Source organism: Colius striatus, chromosome 3, assembly GCF_028858725.1.
Source record: "Colius striatus isolate bColStr4 chromosome 3, bColStr4.1.hap1, whole genome shotgun sequence".
Lineage (NCBI taxonomy): Eukaryota > Metazoa > Chordata > Aves > Coliiformes > Coliidae > Colius > Colius striatus.
This window is the reverse complement of record NC_084761.1, coordinates 59,887,900-59,914,687: the sequence shown is the minus strand read 5'-3', so window position 1 is coordinate 59,914,687 and position 26,788 is coordinate 59,887,900. Positions and strand designations below refer to the sequence as shown.

Genomic DNA, 26,788 nt, shown 5'->3' with positions numbered 1-26,788 from the left:
GGAATACGGGTAGCATAATGTCCCTATAAATCATCACAGAGGAGGAGAACAAAGTATGACTGGAGGAGCCTATCCAATAAGTATGGATTAATATGACAGAGGCAGCTGAGTACATAATTCCACAGCAATCACAATGAGAAAGAATGGTACTCTCCATTTCATGCAATGGTCCTTCCATCAGTGTTGGAACACAACCATTTCTCACTCCTGTGTATTTCTACAGTGAAAGATTAATAAAGCATTTCCTGGACACTAATTACATCTTTGTGACATTCAGGTCTCAGTATCTAAGCTGGTCCCATCAGTTAAGTCTAAATGGGCATTTTCACTTCTTTCCCCTCTGGTCCTTTACACTTAATTGTGTTTAAAACTTAACTGTGTTTCATTCCAGCAAAAGTTTGTATTTGTGTAAAAAACTCCCATTCAAATAAAGAGATGTCTGTAGGCATAAAAGAAATGTGTCTCCATGGAAGACAGTATGCTAACTAGGTGACAAAGCTGGTGGTGTATATAAATAACTTGTGAGAGTTAGCACAGCTGGCAGAGAAGCAAGAGACTATTTATTCTCAGCCTGTAATCTTAAAATACCTAGACCTGAAATTCCACAGATGTCATTTGAATAAAGCCAAGATTTCATTCTCTCTATAAAGGTATGCATCTCTGCTGAAAAATAATAATAAAATCTATGCATTGGAAAAGAGTGAAAAAAAATCCAAAAAACCAGCCCACTGACTAAAGGCTACATCTCTGCTTGCTGTCAAGATTGGAGGGCAGGGACTTGGACAGCTGCCTGCTCCAAGCTCTGCAGCTGCAGGGGAGCTGCGAGAGCAGTGTGATAGCATTGACAACATCTTTGCAGAATTCTCAGCTACCATCGTGCTCTCCTTACAGTCGTAGGCACATACAGGCCCACCTCTGCTAAGCCTGTAAGAGAGTTCAGAGGTCTGATTCCAAATAGATTTATTTAGCCACATCAATTGTGTTCCTGTGGTAGCCTATTGAATGAATCTTGGAAAGTAGCTACCACCACTTTGATGTTACAGTCCCAAAACATCTAGTTGCCCATCTTCTTTGTATTCCTTTTGGATAGTTAAGCCGCCTGTCCTATTGTGTACATTATCTTTAAAGCAAAACTTCTTTTCAGATTGGAGAAAACATAAAAAATTAGCATTTAAAAAAATTACTTTCTTGAATTCAAGGATCAGAAGAGACTGATTTGAAGATTATCTTTAGTAAATGCTCTGTTTTGAGATCTTGATTTAATTAACTTTAATGATGAATTTATAAATCATTTATAGATGAAAAAAGTTAGAATGGAAACTTAAAACCTGTATTATACAATCATCACAATTATCATATATTATAATCATGCTGTTGCAAGAAAGTAATTCTTGCTTGATTCCTATGGAACTTGATTATTCTAAGCTGATGGTTCAGCTGCTTACTATGATGGTAGAATCACGACAGACTTTGTGCCATGGTCTCTTGTGCTACAGATACATGTGCTACAGCATGTCACATCTATTGGTTTGCACTTTGGTTGCGAGAAAACATAGCAGTTACCTAATCTATTCTCCTGGAAACTGAAAAGAAAATGGTCATGGGCTGCTTTAGGAAAATCCTAAACATTCTTTTCAGTTAGATAAAAAACAAACCCCAAATGGTCATAATATTAAAGGAAGCTGTCAAAAATGTAAACGTGGTTGCAGCACCAGATGGTATAGCTACAGTCATTTTCTTTCAAGATCTCTCTCGAAGCCAAATGAAAAGGCTGAGCAAATGGTTCAGGCGGGAATCTGAACCCACCTTTATCAGCTGAATTCCTGAACTCAAACTCCTGCAAGTTCCGATTCAGCGACACTGTGTAATGAGGCAAACCACATCGTGCTTGTGTCTGCTGGGTCAGAGGATCACTGTGCTCTGAGATCCCACGTCCTTGCGTGCAGGGAGGAATTCAACTTAAGGTTAGGATTCACCGCGTTGCTGGGTTAGCATCCAAACTTGAACTTCAGTGGGATTGCCCTTCCCTTCAGAAAGGCCTAACGCTCTAATGTTCTGTAGTTAACGCTAAAATGCTGTGTAAAATACCTGCAAATGAAAAAAATTTCTGTAGATATATTTTGAAATTCTGAGTTCATCTCTGTACATCCTATGGAACAGTGAACTTTTATTGATAAATTTATTATGGCTTTTACAAAAACAAACAGAAAAAAAAATCCCTCCCAAATAGAAAACTAAAAAAAAAAAATACTAAACTGAGATATACCTACAAGAAAGTACTATTTTAATGTCTAATATCATAGGTACCTGGCTAAAAGAAAATGGCTTAGCTAGAATTGTTAAAAATGAAGCAACAGTCAAGAATACCACAAAGCAACTAAAAGAATCCAGTAAAATAATTTGGAAGTTTTTACTAGGTCAACATCTTGCACGGGACTTTACAATTTAAGGGCTTGCTTTCTACATACGCCTTATCTAAAACAAACAGACAAAATAAGTTGTTAGTCACTGCAGTTTTGTGCAGAGGTTGACAGGTTTGGAACAAATAATATGTGATGCATCCACATTATAATGTGGAATCAGTGCTGACATCTGCACGCCCATTATTCTTGCTTTATGTGCAATTACCTGTAAATTGGACACTGACTGCATTTGGCAAGCAGCAACATCTTAAGACATCTCCAGATAAAAATATTGAGCTTTTTTAGTTGCATTTGGTTGTCACAGTGTGTTTTATAAATTTATCATGGATGCTTACAGTTTGTTTTATTCTCTACCACCAAACATTTTTACTGACAGTGTTTTTTGTGTGGATGCTCTTCAATTTACGGGGTGTGTGTCAGCAAAAAAAAGACATAGGCTTTGCAGGTCTTGAGTGACAAATACGAAGGTAAGGAACATGATAAGAAGGGCATAGAAAATTGATGTCACGAAACTTGTGTGGTAGCCTAATGATTATGTAGTGATGGGGAGGCAGAAAAGAGTTTTGGACAAGTCTCTCATTTAATAAACTGTACATCATCCTTATGCCAGGTCACAGCTGTTAAAAAATCTCTCTAGATGGGTCAGGTGTTACGTAGCTGGCTGAAACTGTGTTAAAAGTTGCTGCTAATTGACACAGAGAGATGAAATTCCAAGGGAAGGTAAATGCTCACTTTAAGCATTACTTGTTAAGGGCAAACATAAGCAGAAGCATCTGGAAAGGAAACTGACAGCATGATTCAGGCAATGCCTGAACTGGTCTAGAAGCTCTGTCCTCTTCCTAATTTCGGTCTCCATATCCCTTGGGCTGCTGCTGTGAGATGGGAAAAGATGTCATTTCTTAATGCAATATCTGCACAAGGGGAAATTCTTCCCTGACTAATTAAGGGGCTCTTGCAATCATTTATACAATCACCGTTGGGCTTCTTAGGGCTCATTTCTTTGTGAATTGCAACTCCAGCATCCTCCTTTACACAGCAGAAAATGGAAAAAGATTTGGTAAAAACCTCTCTGGAAACCACTTAATAGTGACAAATATTGCTTTTGGCAATAGGGGTGGTACAAGATACAGGTGACCATGTAGATCCCACAGTTAGAGGAGAAAGGAAGGAGAAGCACTGGACTGGAGACTGCCCTGCAGTGCATGGCAAGGATGCAGGCTGTACCCCTGCAATCCATGGAGGGCAATCGCAGGACTGATAGTCATCAACTGCTCTGGTTGAGTGCACCTGGATGGGCGAGAGACTATGTGAGGAGGTGGCCATGGTGCAGGCCATGCTGGAGAGCCTGCGTGCCACAGAGCAGCCCCACACAAGAGGCAGAGAGGAGCTGCAGCCTTTGGGATGAACATACATCAGAGCGGCCTGTGCAGGGCTGCTTGGCCTGTGATGGCCTGTGAAAGGGCCTTTATTGCCACACTGGAGCAGGGAGGACCAATGAGGTACGTCTGTCCCAGGTAAGATAAGAAGCAGGAGCCATTGGGAATGGACTGACTGAAACCCCCATTCCCTGTCCCCCTGCGCTGCTCAGGAGGGGAGTAGGTAAAGACACTGAGATCAGGGCTATGAGCCCGAGAAGAGGGGAGGGGTGAGGAAAACATGGTCTTAAAGGGCTGGTTGTGCTCTTCATCATTGTACTACTCTGTGTTGGTTTTTGTTTGTTATGGTTTTGGTTGGTAGTGGATTAAATTAATTTCTGTTTTCTTCCCCAAGTTGAGTAGTCCTGCCTGCTTCTGCTGGGACCATAAGTGGCAATTGAGCCCTCCCTGTCCTTAGGGAGTTCTAAAGGCCCTTGGCACTTACGGCTGATCACGGTCCTTTGTTCCTAGAGGGCCTAAACCACAACAGTGCTGTAATAGAGCAAAACAGAGACTGAAGTCTGGATTTCTTATTTCAAGCTGTGTATGGTTTCTGCAGGGAATATCATAAATGAAGCAGTTAGCTTCAGCCAGTGCAAAAATCTGGATAGAGAAATTCTGATACTCCACAGAGCTGTATCGGGGGAAGATTTTCATCTCGCATTTTAGTCTACATAGTTTTTGTCACCACCACTAATACCACCACTAATTGAAGTATTGTGTATTGTGTGTCAGCATCTGAGGCTCTTTTAAGGCAAACTCATTTCTCTGTCTAGCCAGCTGTTAGGCAGGCAGCACAGGCAGCCTCTTCCCTCTGCTGCAGTTACTATAGCAAGCCTTGTCCCTTGGTGCTGAAACCAAGAATATCTCCCCCTCAGAGCAAGAAATTCATTCTACATTCACACCACATTTTCATTATTAAGAAAAAATATGATTCATAAAATATTACCCTATGGCAATATGTAGACTTTAATATTAATGCCATTTTATTAAAAAAAAAAATCCTCTAAACCAGAAAGGATTAAATTCAAGCACGAATAAATACTAGTATCTGCCTGGAAGCTGCATCTGTGCCCTTTGTCTCCCATCTTTTGACATCCCATGAACATCTCTAGAAAGTCATAGTACATTTTCTCTTGAGCAAAAAGCCTCTCATGGATATGGATGTGTTCAGTAGTCTTCGAGACATGTCTAGAGGTCCTGTAATTTCTCACTCACATGACTCCAAGCTAGCTGTATTCCACAACTAGGTTTTAAATAATAATTAGATAGCTACTCAAATCATTGTTACTCAGTCTTTTTGCCTGAGAAAATGTCCCTTCCACGAGATTGTGCCTGTTCTGCTGACTGATAAGAAAACGTGCATTCAAATTGGTCCTGCTTGTAAAAACTGTGAGTGACATCACTGTGCTATGTGAAAACTATAAGCCTTAGGTTATTCCTAGTTCTTTTGCATCAGCATGAAACACGCTTCTGTGCTGAGACATCCAACCCTGTATTGTTAAGCTTTCAGTTTATTCTTGGCAATCTTATCTCTGGAAGGCAGCATAACTGCAGCAACTGCACATCTCATTCCAGAAAAATAAAAGAACATTCATTTTCTGTTTTAATGGTTTACTGGAAACTAGTTAACAGGCAATGAACAGATTGATGATGAACAAAGATGAAAACCAGCATGACCCAACTACTCACCCGTGCTAAACTGGTTCCAGAAGGGACTTTATATGGGACGTACTTCCTGTAGATATGGCCAACTCGAGAGCATGGAACATCAAACATGCCACCTCCACACATCCATACCTGGAAAAGAGACAAAAAGTAAGTGAAAGAATGATTCCTGGGAAAAAATGAGGCAAGAAAAGGACATTTTAAGTCATGGCTATGTGAAAATGACACATAATGCTCTATACTGATCCATCCCGCAGCCATAGTGGTGGCCTTCCGTGCTGACAGTTGGGATTAGGTAACATGGCAAACTCTTCCACTTGGAATCTCATGGTGCAAAGGCAGATTATGTGAGTTGGAAAAGGAAACCCAAATGAACATTCTGCCTCCAGGCCGAAATAGCTCAACACTGCCCAGAGCAATCTTGCAATGCCATTTAGTCATGATTGTTTTATTTTAAAAAACATTTTGTAAAATTTGCTTTTTAAAGAAAACTTTGAAATCCTTACACTTTTCATCCCATGTTGCCTAATTCACTTGAAAATATGTTCTTAAACATATTATAAATCATAAAAATGATAGTGTTAAAATAAACTGGGTAATGCCATTGTTACAAAGAATGTTATTCAAATTTCTACCAATACTTTGTATGTTAAATTGCTTGTACCTTTTTTAAAGGGAACCTCCTCTCTGGGACTCTCTTCAAACAACCCAATGCACCAGTGAAGGTGCATATATGTATTTACTATTTGTTCTTGTGTGTTTTTGAAAGTAAAGTGTTATTTCAACAGTTATAGACATGATATTACAGTGATTAATCAAAGTTTCTTAGCCTTTGAAGAATGGACAGTACAGCAGTTTGAATTAGATGAAGGGCAGCCACAGAACAAACTGAAAAGCCAAGAAAGCAGAAATATATGTATTTAGGCCAGTATTACTTCAACTCAGACAACAAGAGCTGAAGCCGACATATATTGCATTTCCTCTAAATCAGCAAAAATTAAAAAAAAGAAAGAAAAGGAAACAGCAAAAAAATCCTGTTAGATATACTGAGGCAATAAAAAGTGAGAGGAAATAATACTTTGAATTGGGCTTATATTTGATAGACACAAAACTTGAAACTGCTGTGCAGCACCTGAGGTGTGCTGTGCTGGGTAATTGAAATGAATCTTGAGCTGCCTTAAAGGACATTTAGCAGCTGTTCCTGTTTATCTTTCAGTTTCAGAATGATTTTAAAAACATTTTTTATCTTTTCCTGTCAATTCTGGTAACTTTGTCTTTAAAATGTGCATTTTTTTGTCACATGCTCTAAATGCAGGAAATTGCAGAATGACTTCTGTGTTAAATATTACAGACCTCTAGTGTACCACGAAAGGAATTTAGGTGGTGTGGGACATTTGGCAAAATGTTATCACAGCACTGATGTCTCTCTGTTTATCTAAGAAGCAAGCTATGAAATTCTCAAGACTGCTAATGTCTCCTTACAAAAGCAATGAATCTGGTCTCCAGCTGAGGCATAAAAACTGAAGACAAAACCAAAACAATGCAATTTCAGCTTGAAAAGATCAAAAGAAGAGTACTTTATGTGCCAACTATATACTATATCACAATTTATCTTTATATAGCTCCTTCCAACAGTTGCAAAACACTTTATAGGGCTGGTTGAAAGCAAAAGGCAGGCATTAACACAAGCTTTAAAAGAGATTAAGCTGTGGTTATGTGGCTTTGTTCCTGACTGGAGCTTGGAGGCCACAGATGCATTTTTTGGCTCTGTTCTACAGCTCTTGTGGGATTTTGGGTGAATCACCCTCTTTTCACATCACTTCTTTGTCTTTAAAATTGAATTCTGCTTGCTCTTGTGGTTTGTTTTGTTTTGTTTTTGTTTTTCTTTCCTCACCTTATCTCTCTAGTTTATGAGTGATCCAGTCTGGGGACTATGTGGAAAATGTAAATACTGTGCACACAAGAATGAGATTCCAATCCATATGCTACACTGTAATCATAATTACTGCAGTAGGAGCCTCATGATTTTTGAGCAGTGGAGGATGTGTTGCTGTGGGACAGGAACATAAACATACAGAAAATTATGTAAAAGACTGAGGGGGGACTGAATGTGTTTTGGATCAGGCTTCAAAACTAATTGAGAAATATACTGCTGCTGAGAATAACAAGACAAGCAAGAGTGAGAGATACTGAAATGGATGGAAAAAACAAACAAACAAACAGTAAACTGGTGGAAGAGGAATATAAAGTATGTAATGAAAAGTGCAGCATTGTGCAAGAGAGATGGATTACAAACAGGAGCAATGTATTACCACAATGAAGCTGAAAAAATGGAGAAAATAATATAAAAACTTTCTGGGATTTTTCAGTCACCCTTCCTGAAATATAGCTAAAAGACCAGATGGCAATAATAGAAAATGAGAAAGAATGCTTTCCTGGGGACTTTTCCATATAGTAAGAATGTTCAGCTAAATGCAAGAAAAAGTGGAAAAAATGGATCACTAAATGAAAATCTGCAGTCAGTGGGTTCACAAACAGCAAAATCACTTGTGGTGTGGAGAAATTTTCTTTCAGGAATATTAAAACTGTGCCATGTAAACTGGGAACTGATGACTGTGGGTATTTAAATGGTACTCACTGACACCTCTAAAATGCTGAGAAAATCTGCAATATTCCATGTTTGTCAGTTCTTCATATAGATTACAACTGTGCTGACAGGTCGTAAGACTCCTCTGCTTCCTATCTCTTGCCAAGATTGGCAGAGATAGGAGAGAATTAATAATGATGATGATAAAGATCATAAAGAATTGGATTAATGAACTTGGAGGTATGTGTTGGAAAACAGAGATGAAAAGGTCCTGAAAGATGTGCTGTCATGGATAAGGATAAAACCACTGTAGATATGGGTGAAATAGCTTCAAAGATGCTAGGGTATCACTCAGCACTTTTGTTAAAGTGTGATTTATGATGCCTATGGAACATCCAGTACTGAGGACTGTATTTGGTTTGCATGGCAAGGTTGTGGTTGTCAAGGGGCTATGTGTGCAGCCTCTGTTAGAGCCAATACCAGCTGGCTCCAAGATGGACCTGCTGCTGGCCAGGGCTGAGCCCATCAGCAATGGTGGTAATGCCTCTGTGATAACATATATATGAGGAGAGGTTGAGGGGAAAATTGTTCACCTGCCAGAGAGAAGAGTGAGAATATGAGAAAGCAAGTACTCTTCAGACAGCAAGGTCAGTGCACAAGGAGAGGAGGAGGTGCTCCAGGAACTGGAGAAGAGTTTCCCCTGAAGCCCATGGTGCAGCCCATGGTGAGGCAGGCCCTGCCCCTGCAGCCATGGAGGCTGTGAGGAAGCAAAGATCCACCTGCAGCCTGGGGAGGACCCCACACTGGAGTGAGTGGATGACCAAAGGAGGCTGTGACCCTGTGGGAAGCCCATGCTGGAGCAGGCTCCTGGCGGGACCTGTGAATCCATGGACAGAGAGGAGCCACAATGGATAACATTTGCTGTTAAGACCTTGTGGAGGACCCATGCTGGAGCAGTTCATGAAAAGTTGCGGCCTGTGGGAAGGGCTGATGTTGGAGAAGTGCATGGTGAACTGCCTCTCATGGGAAGGACCCCATGCTGGAGCAGGAGAAAAGTGTGAGGAGTCCTTCCCCTGAGAGGAAGGAGTGGCAGAGACAATCTGTGGTGAACTGATGGCAATGCCCATTCTCCATCCTCCTGTACCACTTAAAGGGAAGAGGTGGCAGGAAGGTACTTTAAGATTTGTTTTTATTTTCTCGTTACTCTACTCCAATTTGATTGGTAATAAGTTTAATTGTCTTTTCCCCAAACTGAGTCTGTTTTGCCTGTGATGGTAATTGGTGAGTAATCTCCCTGACTTTATCTCAACCCATGAGACTTACATTTTCTTTGCCCTGTCCAGCTGAGGAAAGGAAGCGAAAGAGTGGCTTTGGTAGTCACCTGGTGTGCCTTTCTAACAGATTTAAATTTAGGATTTCCTAAGTAGTGGCTTCTGTGGTTATTGAGAAGCACTATTAATCAGATCAGTTCCAGCATCTTGTCAGATTTAAAAAATCTAGCACATGATTAACAGTGTAGTCAGCAAGATATTATACATTTTTTTAATTAAAAAATTGATCCTGAGGTTATGCTGCCAAAAAGTGAAAATGCTGCACATTATTTCTGATGTAAAAATTAATCTAAGAAACTATTTAATGAAGAGGTCATATTTTGAGACATGGGCTGTGGCTGCCTCACCATCCATTGACATTCGTGCATACGTGTGCTCTGATTTGGAAACAGCTGTTAATCAGCATAGCACCCTGTGCTATGCTTGCTGCTGTCCTCTGCAGCAATACTAGCAAGCAAGAGCACCTTGAACAGCCATGCCTGAAGTTTGAGGAAGTTTCCTTTCCTGCTATGGCACAATTCCAAACGTCATACAAACACTAAAGTGTATTGTATTTTGGAGAAACTTATTGAATTATGCCTCAGTAAATTTAGGTTAATGCAAACTCACTCTCTGCAGTAACTTTTTTCTCCTATTGAACACCTTTCTTCCCTCAAACACACATAAATATAATTTTTTTCTCACATCACTCACCTTCTGTCCCTGTACAATGAGATAATGCAACTTCTCCCCCTCTCTGAAAGAGACTTTTGGTTAGGACTGTGCTCTGGACTGAAGCCTAGTGTCTGTCATCTCAGGTCACTTCTAGTTAAACAACAACAGAGAAACATCAGAGTTTCCCTCCAAGCTTCTCAGCCAGAGTAGTTTTCCAAAATCTGATTTGACCTCTTCTTGTCAGGAACTGCTGTCCGTCTCCCCGGGCTACCACTTGTCCTGATAATCTAATTTTTAATCAGTCCTTGAACTCGGTCTTAACATCTTGAACGCATAAAGCAATATACTTTTGCTATTATTAGTGATTCCTTTGAGCTTGTATGATGGCCCTTGATCCAGCACCAAACTTCAATTCATTGTGTGCCTGGGGTTTGCAAAGCAGAGTAGATTACAGTGATCAGAGTAGAGTGGTTAATATTAAGTTCATGATGAAGATGCTAATAACTCCCTAAGCCAGAGGACTTTATACAAACTGTTTTATTGAGTCTTGACTAGCATAGATCTAGCCATCATACTTTTCTGAAAGATTTAATTTCTTTGACTCTCTTAGCACGGACTTTGCCCTCATTGCTTCCCAACTGCTTTGCAGCGAACACTTTTGTAACTTGAGTTGTGGGGATAACTCTGAATGTCTCTAGTACAGTAATGCAGAGGCTTTTGGATGAGAAAATACTTTTCCTTAACAAAGTGTCTTGATTGTTAAGTGATCTTTTCCTTGTATAATGTGAAAATGTTTCTGTGAAGTTTCATTCTAACATCTTGGAAGTTCTTCTCCAAATGAAATCCGTCTCGAAAATATCAAACACATTCTGTTTCTAATCTATAGTGTTTAAAATGCATCACGGAGGACTAGAAAGGATCTGCAAACATGCCTCACTCCAGATTACAGAGCAAGTCAGCCACTTCAAGATGAATCAGACTTAATTTCAAGGAGCCTATGACAGCTCTCACTCTGGCATGCATCACTCCATAGCTACATCACTGTATTTGAATTCCCAGTGTGACACTGGGAAGGTCATGTCATCGGCATGGACTCTGTTTATAGTACACAGATGGTTTACTTATTTATCCTTATATTGCAGCTTTCATACAAATGAATCTAGAAGTTAAAAACAAGATATATTAAGAACATAAAGGAAATATTGTGTCTGTCTCTGAGGCTAAAGATTAGCCTGAAACAGTCCTCTAAATACAAGCTTCCCACAATTAAGGTACATTTAAAATTGTCTTCTTTTTGCAACTTCTTGATGAAAAGTGGTTATATTTTTACAAAAAATACTCAAGAATTAGTTAAATCAAACAAGAAATGTGGGAGAATAGCTGTCTGGTGGTTAGACATGTTCCCGAGGCAAGATACTACAAATACTTACATGCCAAGCAAAATAAAATTAATGTGAGACGTGGCATCAACACTGAGCACCTATCCTACAACACTTCCACAGGCTGTAGATGTGGACACTCTAAGAAAAGGCAAGATGTAGTTTCAGACCCCTCGAGCACTCAAGGGAACTGAACCAGGCTGGTAGTCTGGCTCTTTCATTGACTTTGTGAATAACAAACAGCAAGTCTACCATCTTCCCAAGTTTTGTGAATAGTCAGTAAATTAAACTCTGGTTAACTTATCCTCACTTAAATAAGTTTTAAGGTTACTGAATCTATAGATACAGTAAAAACTGTTGAAGTAGGAACTTTTCCCAAGCTGTTATTGATGATTTTGATATCATAAGAACCAGTCCTTTCTCCTGTCTGCCTCCATGATTTTGCAACAAAGACGACAATAGGAAATGGCCTCAAGTTGTGCCAGAGGAGGCTTAGATTGGATATTAGGAAGTACTTTTTCATTGAGAAGGTTGTTAAACATTGGAACGGGTTGCCCAGAGAGGTAGTAGAGTCACCATCCCTGCAGATGTTGAAAAGATGCGTAGATGTGGTACTGAGGGATATGGTTTAGTGATGGGCTTGGCAATGTCAGATTTGTGGTTGGACTTCAAGATCATAGAATCTTAGAATTATAGAGTGGTAGAAGTTGGAAGGGACCTTTAGAGATCATCTAGTCCAACCCCCCTGCAGAAGCAGATTCACCTAGATCAGGCCACATAGGAACATGTCCAGGCGGGTCTTGAAGACCTCCAAGGAAGGAGACTCCACAACCCCTCTGGGCAGCCTGTTTCACTGCTCTGTCACCCTCACAGTAGAACTTCTTGTGTTCCAGCTTCATCCTATTAGGCCTTGTCCTGTTGCTAGCTATAATAGAAAAAAGGGATGTCCCAACCCGCTGACACTCACCATTTAGATATTTGTAAATGTTAATAAGTCTCCTTTTCTCTAGGCTAAACAGCCCCAGTTCCTGCAGTCTTTCCTCATATGAAAGATGCTTCAGTCCCCTGATCATCTTGGTGGCCCTCCACTGGACCCTCTCTAGAAGTTCTCTGTCCCTCTTGAGCTGAGGAGCCCAGAACTGGACACAATACTCCAGATCTTAAAGTTCTTTTCCAATTGTAATGATTTTATGATTCTATGATTTTTCTCCCATTTGTTGTCATTCCAAACCAAACAGTAGTTGTCTTTTTAAACTTATATATTACATTCTTCCAATAGAAAGTTGTTCCTATTTGGCAATAATTTCTAAAAAGTATTTTTGTCTTCTTTAAATGCTAATAAGAAAGGACAGGATCTTAAGATCAGTATATATTCATGAGATTAATCAGGATATTTGACTGAAATGACACCTAGTATGGCACAGTTGTCTCCAAAAAAATATATCACTTGAGCAACACATCGGGACAATCTACTATTTCAATTTCCAGTGCTGCTTCCATGGTTTCTATACAAAGACTGGAAAGCATGGCAAGTATATTCTTTGTGATGATGAATAAAAGGAATATATGAAATAGGATAATAAAATCATCAGCGACCCATCAGAGAACATTGTGACACCTACTAGTGGCTACTTACATTTGCCTCTGAAACAATCTAAATGGACAGAAGGTAAATCAATATCATAGACTCATAGATGGTAGGGGATGGAAGGGACCTTTAGAGATCGTCTAGTCCAACCCCACTGCAAGGCCACCTAGATCAGGTTGCATAGGAATGCGTTCCGGCGGGTCTTGAAGACCTCCAAGGAAGGAGACTCCACAACTTCCCTGGGCAGCCTGTGCCAGCGCTGTCACCCTCACAGTGAAGTAGTTTTTTCTTATATTTAAATGGAACTTTTTGTGTTTCAGCTTCATCCCATTACCCCATCAAAAAAAGAGATGCCCCAACCTCCTGACACCCACCATTTAGATATTTGTAAATATTAATAAGATTCCCCCTCAGTCTCCTCTTTTCTAGAATAATAATATTCATAATATAATCTGAATACACTATCTATTGGGTTTCCGCTACCTTCATGGTTTGTTTTGATAGGGCATAAAAATGATTTGAAGAAACATGAGAGCAGCACAGTTAACACAAACCATTTGGCTGTTCTTGACAACTCCTGTAAAGGCAGTCTGGCAGTACAGTGTTGGGTCATGCTATATGTTTAGTTCAGCTCTGTTGTTTTAATTGCTGTCAAAACTCAGATTCAGCAAGATGTATGATATTAACCATGGCTGACATATTTAATTTATTTGCTGAACTTTACATTGTCAGACTTCGGAAGTAGGTTGGAAAGATCCTGAAGCTAAATGTGAATTCTAATTTCATTTCCAAGCTCTATCCAAATATGCTTGACTCAATTCATTTATGTAATGAAATTCTACCAAGTCATTGAAAATATCTGCATGTAGAGGCCATGAGGTAAAGTTCTTATGTGTTAGGGTATACTGGAACGCAATAAACTCAATTTTCCAAATAAGACATGTTAGTCATCACCAAAAAAAAATACAAATATCTTTTTTACATGTGGAAAGCAAGAAGACTTTCAATGTGGCACGTAAAAACCAAGAACTAACTTGAATATACATGTCCACATAGAGGATATACCACAGTTGGTTGTACATAACCTGACCACTTGAAAAATCCCCATATATTTTGTTATTCCAGTAATTCAAAGGCAATTAAAAAATTATCTGATTTCAAAAAGTTGGCCTACAGACAACAGCTCATACCAGCTGAGCTGATCTAGTGATTCACTGCTAGTGAAAGGTGTCTTTCTTCCTACAACTTTCTCTTTCCATTTCCATCCATTTCCCTGAGCTGATTCCAGAGGAGTCTACCTCTCAGAAATGATTAAACATGTTCATCTGGATGGAATATTATTTCATTTTATTTTTTTACTGGATTAGTTCCCTGTTGTCATATTGAGCTGAACTCAACGCTTGAGCATGAACTAAATGCAGCATTTGAGAGAAGATAAGTGGAGAAGACAAAAGGAATAAAGTACCACATTTTCAGAGGAAACTGTACTCAGTATGATTTTTGTATGGAGCATACGTTTATGGCATAATTATCTGTGAAATTAATTGGAATTCCTAAAGAAAAAAAGTAGTACCGTGATAAATTAATTTTAGTTAAAAGAGAAATGCCAACGTGAATGAAAGCACCATGATCAAATGAGTCTTGCACCAAACAAGGATCGTATAAAGTGACTTGACAACCTACCTTAAAGGAGATTTCATATTGCTCTCCTCCCCATATTTCTAATCCTGGATCATAGCCTCCCAGCTCCCAAAACCACTTCCGGTTAACGGCAAATAGACCTCCAGCCATTACAGGAGACCTGAAAGATGTATAGAAGAATATAAGCAATCATGAATACATTTGAACAATGTGTATGTGTGCTTCTGTGTGTGTTCATGTGAATGCATGTGGTGTGGCTTCCACAATTGCAAGGCTATGGAAGGCATAGACAAAGGGTACTGTAAAGAAACAACATCTAGCTCTATTCACCCCAAAATAGACTCTATATGAGAAACAGGCAATGCAACAGACGTGTATATGTGGAGCAGGGCAGATAGTCATGCACAAGATCCTTTATGTTTTGAAACAAAATCAAATTCTGGTCATTATTAAATAAGACCATATAACAGTAAAAGAAAGTGACTTTGGTAACCTGCCAAAAGTATTTGGTGTAGTCTTAGTACTCCAGTGAAGTAACTCACATTTGAAAGTGCACAAAACTTTTCGGTTCGTTTCTGTCTCATAGGTGCTAGCTACAGAAAAGCAGAAAGGTGACAGCCAATAGCTAGAGGGCAGCTGTTGGGAGTTAGACACCTGCTTTCCTACAGCAGCTTTTAAAACTCCTAAACTCTGTCTCATAGTGGTAATTTAACTAACAGGCAAACAATTAGCTATATTTCCCATGTTTCCATTTATTCCATTAATAAACATGTGGAATTTACTTGAATTAAATTGGTCTTTTCCACAGATAGTAGAGAAAACAAATGGGATATTTAAAGTTAAAGAATATTTATGAAAAATGCATTTTAAATTTATTAGCAGGAATTTTGTACTGGAAAATAAGCAGGTTTCTTTTTCCATTACCAAGAAGAGTGTGTTTCTAATGCAGTAAATACATTGACAACTCACGGGATTTAAACATTGCTCAATGATTCCTTGAAGTTGTGGTGGAAGAGGGATACAAAATGATCTACACTGAACAGGAAGGAGACAATAGGCTGAAGAATGGACTTTCTTCGGTGTTCAGTTCAATCAGTGCAGGTCAACACTTGCCCTTTGAGTTTTAGAGGAAGAGGGTAGAAGGAACACATTCCTGCTGATCGCTGGTCAGCAAGAGGTAAGACACATAATGTAAAACGCTGGGAGGCTTCCAGGCAGTACTTCCATATCAGAGAACAGACAGGAAACTGGATCCTAAGCTGTGAGGTGTGCTTTTAAACACTACAGCCCCTGAGGGAAAATTATCCCATCTAGGTGCATTTTCATTCTGAATTACTATTGGTGGTTTGTTTGGGTCTATGGAAGCAGATGGTACTATCCCTGAAGAACTGACTGCAAAATATAAACTTCCCCCTTTGTCAATGAGTTAGAATTGGTCAGTTATGTCAGTACTGGTAGGTGTCACAGGAATCCATGCCTAAGTTCAAGTTTATTAAAGAGTACACCAGGTTAATGGAAAAAACATTCTGCCATATTGTCTCTGCCTTAACACTTTTTATATGGCTATCTGTTATACAAACCAATGAGAAGATAAAATAGCAAGCAGACAGCTGAGTGGTGTCTGCCACCATTACAACGGCAGCAAATCCCCCCCCCCATACCCCCCAAATTTGAAAAACATCCTCTCATCTGCATTCATGGTAATGAAAAACATTGTGGACATTTAACCTTAAACTTCTATCAAGATTATAGTTATTTAGTTATATGTTTATATTTTATTATCTATTTTTTAATGTTTCTATTTTATATATAATATATATAAACTAATTATTAATGCATATTTACATAGATACATTTTTATACAGATATAGTATATATCTCTATATTAAAAATATATTTAAAATGATGTCTTATATTAAACTACTAATTTTCATGACAAGGGAGCTCTGTTTTTAATCAACTAATTCAATTTTCCATTAGTGATCACATTTTTAAAAGTACATAGAAGTTTTGTGAAATAAAGCTGCAATATTCTAACTGGCAAGGCTGTGCACTGTAATATACACTGAATGCTAATACTTTTTACTTTTATTGACATTTCATACCTCAAATATTGACTGTTCTTTCCACATATGAATAAATTCAATGGAGATGTTATTAGAAACCTTCTCCCAGGGATTCTGACTACTACAATGCATTTTCCCTTCCTACCAAAGTAAATCTAATGACAACATGTTTTTTCGACTTAAGGTTCCAAATAATCAAAACACAATGTCCTTCTATAAAGATGGACTTGAATGGAGAATGTTTATAATGAAATTGTTACTGGCAGAAGAAATGAAGTCCCAGAAATCACTGGGGAAAAGCAGGATTTCTCTAATTCTCTTTGGTACAATATCTTTCACAAGCATTTCTCTTGATACAGTGAATGGCCTATGAAAAAGGCAATCCCTGCAGATGAATCAGATGGGAGATAAAAAAAAATCAGACTTCAAATTGAAAAATAATTGGCAGACATTCACAAATGTTACTTTATAATTAATCTGTAGATTTTCCAGTGAGAATACCGAGTAAAGAAACCCCTAGATATTTAGGTGCGAAAGTTCAGAACATTTACTACAATTAGAAAAACTACTAAACAGCAACTGCAACATCAGCAAACTCACAGCTAAGGCACTTAAAAAAAAAAAAGAAGATGAAAAAAAGAAATTGCATGTAATGTTGCTCCATTCTTATTCCAAAACACATTCTGACATTTGCTGTTTTGCTGGAAGAGCAATGGAGGACAAACCGGATGGCTTTTGGGGTTTCACTGGAGCAGGATGAGCAATAAGCTGTGTGAATCTGACCACTTGGCACAGGATATATATTCCACTCCATGCCACAAGCAGCTGCTGCTGAACAAGCCTTAAATTGTCTCCAAAACGCAAAGACAGGAGTCCAGTCCTACAATCATGACTGACATGAAAAGTCCTTTTGTAAGTCAGTAGGATCACTCACATAGATAAGAACTGCACCAAGCCCAAAGGAGAAGAATTAATCTCTTTATTAATGGCTTTCATATAGAAACGTCAAGTACAAAGCTATGTTTGTAGAATTAATTTTCATGAAATGTGCTCCTCAATCCAAATCCAACTTGAGGTACTGTAGCCTATAATATGAGTAATTGCATTGGGAAGCTGTAAAACACTTACAGTTAAAAACTTAAGAGGAAAAAGGACTCCCAAAACACCCAAAAAAGCTGGAAGGCTAAGGCTGCTAAACTTAAAAATAGTTATAAAACCTTCCACATGAGAAGTACTGAACAGACTGACTGACTATACCTAAAAGAGCAATACTGCAAATAAAAGCCTGCTGATTCAAAAGTGGCCCAAGACATCACAGATTGCTGTGCTGAGACAGAAAATGAGTTTCATTTAGTGAGAGTGCAAACAAACCTTCAACAAAATTATGTTTTGCAAAAAAGGACAGACTAAGGAAAAGGCAGGCAAATGCTTAATGTAAGATAGCTTACAAGGAAATTAAAGTGCACTAGAAGAAGTATCGCAGTAAGTTAACTTTAGTGTGAAAAGAATTTTTTAGCTTCTCATAATTTACCCATTGATGAAGAAAAGAGTCTCATCTATGAATTTTCAAAGTAAGAGGGTTATTTGCACTAGAAAAAATTTGGTGTATTGCAGGGTCTGGAATCATTAGAATAGTGATATATACAGTGGAACTAAAGGATTTGTGAAAAGAGCAGCTTTGACAGCACGTGGAAACACGCTTAGGAAATGAAAATGAGGAAGCACTTGTGCTAGATGACACGTCCAGTCAGTACACTGATGCTGAGACTAGGTGTCCAATGTATTTACATTCACATCTATTTAGTGTCATATGTCAATAGGTGAATGTAGGTTTGTTTGAAAATATTACATTGTGCATTGATCATTGTTGAACTGAGATGGTGCTGCATACTGGGGTGCTTTGGAAAGGACTGATAGGAATCATTTGACTGAAACAGCTGAAATCTGGTCATTGCAATTGTACCCAGTGAATGGCATTTTGCACTATGTATCTCTTGTATAATCCAGACTAAAGGCTCTGTGCTGAGCTACCGAACAGAAACAGATGAATGCTGGAAAGAAGTGTCTTTCTCATGCAGGAAAAGTTAGACAAACTAACCTTCAGTGTCAAACCAACTGGCACGTAGAACAAAAACTGAGGTAAATGTCAGCCTGCATCAGGAGTCAGTGCTGGGTCCTGCTGACCTTGTGGAGTCAGGGATGTGACAGATGAGGAGGAAGGGGGCCACATTGCTGCTGGCACACTGACAGCTCCAGAAATGACTGGTGACCTACTGAGCTCATCTTCGAGCTGGGCTTGTGCACCTCTAATACTGCATTTCAATGTCTTCTTAAACAAGGAGAGTGACCCTACACCACAGTGACACCACATGAATGTACCTCAGAAGAGTGAATAAATTTCAATTCTCTGTTTCAGTGGTTACTGCTCCTGGTGCTCTCTGCAGTTATTCCTGATACTGCACCAAAGCTCTTTGAAGCAAACAGAAGAAGCTGACACTAATCCTAGATAACAGAAGGCTCTAATAAAACAAAAAAGTAAAATCTATGCATGTGTAATGTCAATAGCAGACTTGGTCACTCACATGAAGTGAATGTAGAAATAAAGAAATTAAGATGAGTTGATCAAATCACAAGGAAGGGATATAGATTAATAAAATAAAATGCAAAAACATGAAGTTAAAGGTTGCCCCTGCTAAAGATAAACTGAGGGAGAGATTCTATACTGTGCACAGAAAAAGATGTTGATGTAGCTACAATGAATATGGAACAGACTTACTGGATTTTTCCATAAGTAAATATGAAGCAGGATCCTTATCTACTTAACTCTTTAAGCAAAAATATTAAAAAATGTATTTTTAAATGTATTGATTTTTATATTTAATATTTCTGTAAGACTGTTTTCTTTTATCCTTTATCCATTCTAACAACATGAGTAATCTCCATATTTATAAAATCATCAAATTTTAAAAAGTAAAACCTGTATCAGTGACATTAGCCTACAGCATTTACTCTTCTTTTTTTATCTACTCAAGAACAAGTGCTCAGTCTTCTGAATAACTTTAACCCTTAATGAAGTTATGCCCCTGTTGTACCACATGATCATACAGGTTTTGCAAACCACTGCATTCCTGGTGTTCACTATCTCCTTAGAGTCTAGAAATTGCATCTTAAAATACACAGCATATCAACTATGTAAGGAAAATGTGTGTCTCAAAGTCGATTTGTCTCCATAAAAACTGCCTCCACCTCAGTAAATTCATTGAACATTCAAAGCTGTCACCACAGTACACTGTAAATTGCCAGCTGATTTACTCTGATAATGTATGTAACTCCAAAGCCCTAACTATTTATGATAAGGTACCCCAGCAATTTTCTCAAAGCAAACTGGAGCTACTCTCACAAAAAATAAAATTTGTAGACCTATACCCCTCTGTGCAGACTCCTATATATCCAGTTGGTTTCAGCAATCTGTATTCTCTTACTAAACTGTTGTAGGGTTTTTTTGGTCACTTTAAAGCAGTTGTGATAGTTTTATGTTAATTTTTCTTTCACTATATCCTTCTAATGAGTTGTTTGCAAAATTCATCATATGTTGATAGATTTAATATGGACACACACTGTTTCTATCTTACCTACACACATAGATATATGCAGGCGTGTTTCATACACTTCTGCTCACTGGCATCCAGTCAACTATTTTACAAGTGATAACTAAATTGCAAGACACCTGTCCTTTAAGAGGCATAGCACTAAAATTCCACCCATGTTTATTTCTGTGCTAAACTTTCTTCTGATACTTTTTTTTTTCCCAGAAGAACCTCTAAAATACTCCTTCTAAAAGAGCACTCACCCATGGACTAGCACAAAATGACTAACTTTGCAATGATAGGTATCTTGCTTTTTAAGCAGTTCCATTCAAATTCTGTTCAATGTTGACAATAAAGTAATTTTTTTTTTCCAGTGCAGAGATGCATTTGGATTTAGCAGAGTTCCATTATTATTTAACTTAAAGCAACACCTTTCTTAGACAACTCAAACTCGTGAAACGCTAATGTGGCAGAAGAGTAGGTATGTAGTCCACCATGCCCCCATACACACTAGTGACAGTAGCTGCTTGTGACAGGTTGTGATAAAGTCACAGAAACTCTTCCTGACTCTCTGCTACTTCCCAGCACAGAAAGCACTATTATTCAGGATGGAGGTCAGGGCTAATCTACTTTGACTTGTACTTTTGTGGCCTGCATCTCAACATAATCAACAATCTATCTATTAAAATTGCAACAAGGCTTCCTTTTGATGCCAAATATGGACAATTTCTCATGACCAGCAGAGTTGAAAAATTTGTGATAAAAATTTGCATCCTTATGTAGTGACTGTTGTTGGAGATTGTGAAAATGCTACACAACCATCAGTTAATTTCATTACAAGAAACTTGTAATGAAATCGTTCCTATGTCGATGTCTAAAAGTATACTTTTTTTTCTAGTATTTTACAAGTATGGAAATGAAAGAAAAAGGCATAAGGCTTAGTTTTTATATAACCTATCAGTTCAAATCTTATTAAAATAGATTATTGTGCTAAAACACGTAGCAGCCAAGTTGTAGTACTTCAAATAAACTCACAAGTCCCTATATAATAACATTTCATTTTACAATTAGCCTACTTTTGGGGAAAATATTAAGATAAAACCTCATTCTTCAATGGCGAGCCAGAAGTCAGCTGTAGAAAGTCAGCTGTAGAGAGTCAGCTACAATGAAAGCTCTAAAAATGTTTGAGGTTCAGCTTATAAAAATTTGCACTATGACTTATCACGTGGCTTCTTTGCGTATTTTTCTTAACACATTGCTAAACTTGATTAAAAAAATCATATTGTAAAAAAAGTGATGAGTCCTTACATAAGTAATGATGATGAGGCCCATTTAGCCCTCCTTCTCATATTTAGAAATTAAATGAAGCTGTAGAAGAGGTGAATCAGGTGGGCAGAGACGGGAGACTCTGAAGAGAAGGCTTCCTCTTCCTGTAATTACCTCTCATAATCCAAGGGAAATCTATTTGAATTATTGCTAGAAGAAGGCCACAGGACTCAGACTAAGGAGATGGATCAGCAGAAATGAGCATCCTGAATCAAAAAGAAATTGAAAGCTTCTAGAAATATCCCATAGGTGAAGGTATTCAGAAGGATAAAAGCAAGGAGCAAAAGAACAGATGGCATATCACAGTGCAAGTTATAGTAAAGAGACAAGTCCAATACACAAGCAGTCTTACAAGACTTGAGACCTGACAGCTGTAAGAGCAAGAAAGGGAAGCTGAGAGCAGCACTTCTGAACTATATTCATAGCACAAACAGATATGGATCTTGGACATACAGAGCTTGACTGCAGCAAAAAAACCCTCAGCTGTGCTGTGTTTCGCATTTAGGATGAGAATAATGTTGATAACACACTTACGTTTTAGCTGTTGCTAAGAAGTGGTTCAAGGACTCTTGAGTTTCTCACCCTGTCCTGACAGTGAGTAGCCTGGAGGTGCACAACAAGCTAGGAGGGAGCATGGCCAGGACAGCTGACCCAAACCAGCCAAAGGGATATTCCATATGACGTCATGGTCAATATACAAACTTGGGGGAAAGCTGGCCAAGGGACACTGCTTGGGAACAGGCAGTTGGTGAGGAATTGCATTGTGCATCACTTGTTTTGTACAGTAGAATTATTTTACCATTATTATTACTATTTTCCCTTCATTTTCTGTCCTATTAAGCTCAATTTATCTCAATCCATGAATTTTACTTTTTTTCCCAATTACATCCCCCATCTGGGGTGGGAAAAGTGAGCAAATAGCTGTGTGGTGTTTAGCTGCCTGCTGGGTTAAACTCTGACAGTATTCAGAGCTGTCCCTTGGGAATATAATATTTGAAAATGAAAGGTAAAAGTAACGATTGATCTGAGGCAAAATGTTACCAACTGTCCCTAAAACAGGAACAATTATCCCTCTTGCATTTTAGTAAGCTTTACTTTGAATCATGTCTAAAACTAAACACAAAAGAGACAGGGTTTTTTTGTAAGAAAAAGGATATATTCTTTCTCAACTTGCCTACATTCTCAGCTATACTAGCTTCTGCATTCAAAGCTAACTGGAGGTCAGAATTCAAACATATAAGCAGTGTTTTGCATAGCCTCAGAATTTTGGAAGTGTAGGAAGTCATCCTGTTGTTGTGAAAATTCAATTATTTTGATTGTTAAAGCACAATAAACCTTCTATTCTCATCTTTTCACTCTGAGTTATTATGAAACATGAGGCTGGAATTTTAAGGCATTGCCAATATCCTAACTTGAGTATATATGTTACTTTCAGACAGGAAAGATCTGTTCAAGCTAGCAAGAAAGTCCACGTCCAAGGAAAGTAACAGTTCAATTGACATCTCATTTGAGATTAAAGTTCTATTTTCAAGTAAGGAACAAAGCCAGCACCATATCTTTAGAGTATCCATCCTGGTTGTACAGTAACTCCGTCATCACTTCCCAAGCATTAGGGAATAACAACTCTTCATTAAATTCCATCACTACCTTAAAAGATATTCTTTCAGAATATATAGGGTCAGCAGCTGAACAGAATTACCATCCAGTTACAACGTTATCTTCCCCTCTTTAGATGTAGAGGTATAAACCTGAAAATTACCTTCCTTTTCCAGTGTTTATTGATCTACTCAAGCCCAATATAGTATCATAAACAAAGTTTAAAATCAAGGACAAATTTTAAAATTTTATTAAACATGATAAAAGACTTCTCTTAAAATATAGCCTCTGGCCCGAATGCAGGTTCCTATTTCTGAAATCACAGAATAGTCCTTTAATTCAGACCTTGTCCTCCCAAGAGAGGTTCCTAGATAAACAATGATAACAAATCCAATTGGTTATCAGTCTGCTATTAAAAGTTACAGTTGATTCTGATTAAGTTATTTGGACTACTATAATTCTATGACCTTGATTTCTACCACTCTAAAACATCATATACTTTTTCAAGATTACAGTAGGTTTAAAGGCACCACAGTCCAGAAAAATAGCTTTGTACATAATGTATACAAGTGACTTCACAACTGGGGATTACAAACTGCTCCAGAAAGGGCTGGTTTTTTACACTGCTCAGAATAAGCTGACAAGTGGACCAGGCCAGCCAGTGCACAGAGCACTCCTGCCACATTGTTCCCCAGAGCGTTTGCTCTGCAAGCGGGACCAGTAGGGCTGCGTGCATAAGCCTGTCGTCTCTCCTCAGCCACAGGTGCTCTATGGCAGCTGATTAAACACACACTTTGCTCTTTTCATGGACACAAGGTGAAGAAAAGAGGTTACTGCATAGCACCACCTGCATGTTCAGAACTGGGAAACTGAAAAAAAGCAAAAAAAAGCAGTCGAATTGCAATCACTACCACAAACTCCAAGCAAAATGGAAGACTTTTTTTTTTCCCCTTCTCTCCTGCAGTATTTCAGGCTGAAGCTTTATTCGTGCAACACTGATTTTGATGGGCAAATGTGAAGGTTTAATATTGCAGGACTGCAAGGAAATGGCAACAGGAGTTTCAGAGCGTTTTGTTTTTGGTTTACTCCACTGTTCACAAGTCAGGTGAGACTGAATGGTTAGTGAAAGCCATTTCCAGAACATTCCTGAGCTTCAATGATTTGAAATAAGTGAAAGTATAGTTACAATAATCTGCTCCTGATTTTTTAGCAAAATCTTAAAATACTGCTGCCTAGCACACTGGTGGAATCAGCTTTTCTTCAGGATCCCACAAACTACCCCTAGTGACTCTGATTCAAGCAGATAGAGCTCTCACACTAGGCTAAGTGGATGAGACACATGGTTAATGATATGGTCTGTGATCTGCCATGGAGCTGAAGATGTGGATGAACATTATATATTAGTTCTTCAGCAGTATTGTCAGCAACTGTCCCCACTCTACCCTTGTGTACACACCCTGCTTCAAATGCACAAAGGAGTTTGGGACAAAAGGTAATTTCAATGTTTCCTTTATGTCTGTCTTTGGGGGTTAATGCAAAAGCTGAAATGAGTACATGCTGACAGGGAGGAAGACTAGAGCCTGTACAGTCAAGCCATTGCTACATTGCTTTTGTCCCTGGATGTGCCTAAACCATGACAGAAGGCAAAAAAAAAACCCAACCCAGATGCCTGAAGAGGAAGACACATGGTCAAAGGTATTCTGGAATCCTGGAAGTGTGCTCCTACATGCATCATTGCAATTTATTAAAGCTCTGTATTTTGCTGTGTTACCCTGTCATGGAGGTTAATGGGGAGGCAAGCACTTAATAGAATCATAAAATCATAGAATGATTTGGTTTGGAAGAGATCTTAAAGATCACGTAAAGATCACCATTCTCACTGCCCTAAAGACCTTGAACTCCACCATTTCATGATCACTGCAGCCAAGGCTTCACATTCACCTCTAGCTCCTCCTGGTGAGAACAGGGTTCAGCATAGCACCTCTCCTTGTTGGCTCCACTATCGCTTCACAAGAAGGAAGTTATCATCAATGCATTTCAGGAACCTCTTGGATTGCTTATGCCCTGCTGTGTTGTCCCTTCAACAGATCTCAGGATGGCTGAAGTCCCCCATAAGGACAAAGGATTGTGAACATTAGGCTGCTGCTACCTGTTTGTCATGGTTTTGCAAGGAGCCGCTTTTGCTTAGTAACAGGGAGATGGGGCTGCAATGCAGGCCTGGTAAAAAGTTCTCAGACTTTCCCCTGGCTCTCAGACCACCTCTGGCCTGGCTGAGTCAATCTGGTGCCTCTGCCATCACTATTTAAGGACAGGAATTTGAAATGCATGGAGGGAGGTAGAAGGGAAGGGCAAGATGGAGGCGACCATGCAGACCCTGCAGCCAGGAAAAGACAGAGTGATGCCAGACCAGAGAGATCCTTACAGCCTGTGATGAGAAGTAGACACCCTGTGCCAGAGGGATTGAGACCTGGAGGCTCCAGGTCAGAGGGAGAGAGAAGCTTAGATCCCAACTCAGAGAAGATGAACTGGGGTTGCAGTGCCTTGTTGGAGTGTTGAGTGGCCTGTGGAGGGCGGCCTCGTGTGTGGGAGACCCTCAGCTGGAGCAAAGCAGGGCTGGCGAGGAGCACTTCTCCTTAGGAGTGTGAAAAGCAGTGAGAGACACCAGGAAAGGACTGACTGCACCCCTCATTCCCTGGCGCCATTTATGGGGGGAAGGAGGTAATGACACTGGGCTCAGGGCTCTGAGCCCAGTAAGAGAGAAGGGGGAAAGGTAATCTTAAAGAGCTGGTTGCAGTTCCATCATTCGTCCTTCTCTGTATTATTTTTCCATTGGATATTTCTGTTTGTTATGTTTTAGTTGGAGGCAGATTAAATTAAGTTTTGTTTCCTTCCCCAAGATGAACAGCCTTGTCTCCTTTGTCCAGGACCATAAGTGGCAATTAAACCCTCCCTGTTCTGAATTCTGTGGTACTTAAGTCTAATTGTGGTCTTTTGTCCCTGGATAGGCCTAAACCACTTGTTTATAGAGAGCCTCATCTGCTTGGTGTTCCTGGCTGGGTGCCTGTAGCAGTCCTGCATCTAATCCTGACCCATAATCTCTCTGTCAGCCCATCATCCATCCCCAGGCAGAGCTCCATGCACTCTAGCTGGACACTGACACAGAGGGTGACATTCCCTCCTCATCTCCCCTGCCTTTCCTTCCTAAAAAGCCTATATCCTTCCATAGCAGCCATCTCACCTTGTCTCCATGACGCAGAGAGGCATTTAAGTTGGGCCCCTGGTGAAGCTGATTTACTGGGTGGAGTGGCTGGAATTCCTTTATACTGCTCTCCTGGTACTCTCCCACCTGTGATCCTTGTCCAGGCTCTGGGCATCTATTGCTGGCACGGGAGTCAAACTGGAAGGAGTGAGATGGATTGAGGTTCCTCTCCACTGGAAACTTTCGTTTAAAGCTCTCTTTAGCAGTTTGGCAAGCCTATGACAAAGATGCTTTTCCCCTTTTTTGACAGATGGATCCCATCAGCCCC

General features: G+C 39.2%; 1 protein-coding gene across 2 annotated transcripts in view; it reads right to left on the bottom strand.

The window, feature by feature from the left end:
* Positions 1 to 26,788, bottom strand: part of GALNTL6 (polypeptide N-acetylgalactosaminyltransferase like 6) — a 451,530-nt gene that overhangs the window by 27,870 nt on the left and 396,872 nt on the right. For both annotated transcript variants that reach the window (XM_061993491.1, XM_061993492.1), the window contains 2 exons: positions 14,729 to 14,846; positions 5,531 to 5,638 (listed from right to left, as the gene is read on the bottom strand). In XM_061993491.1, coding sequence (XP_061849475.1) covers positions 5,531 to 5,638; positions 14,729 to 14,846 — 226 coding nt within the window. The remainder of the gene's footprint in view (positions 1 to 5,530; positions 5,639 to 14,728; positions 14,847 to 26,788) is intronic.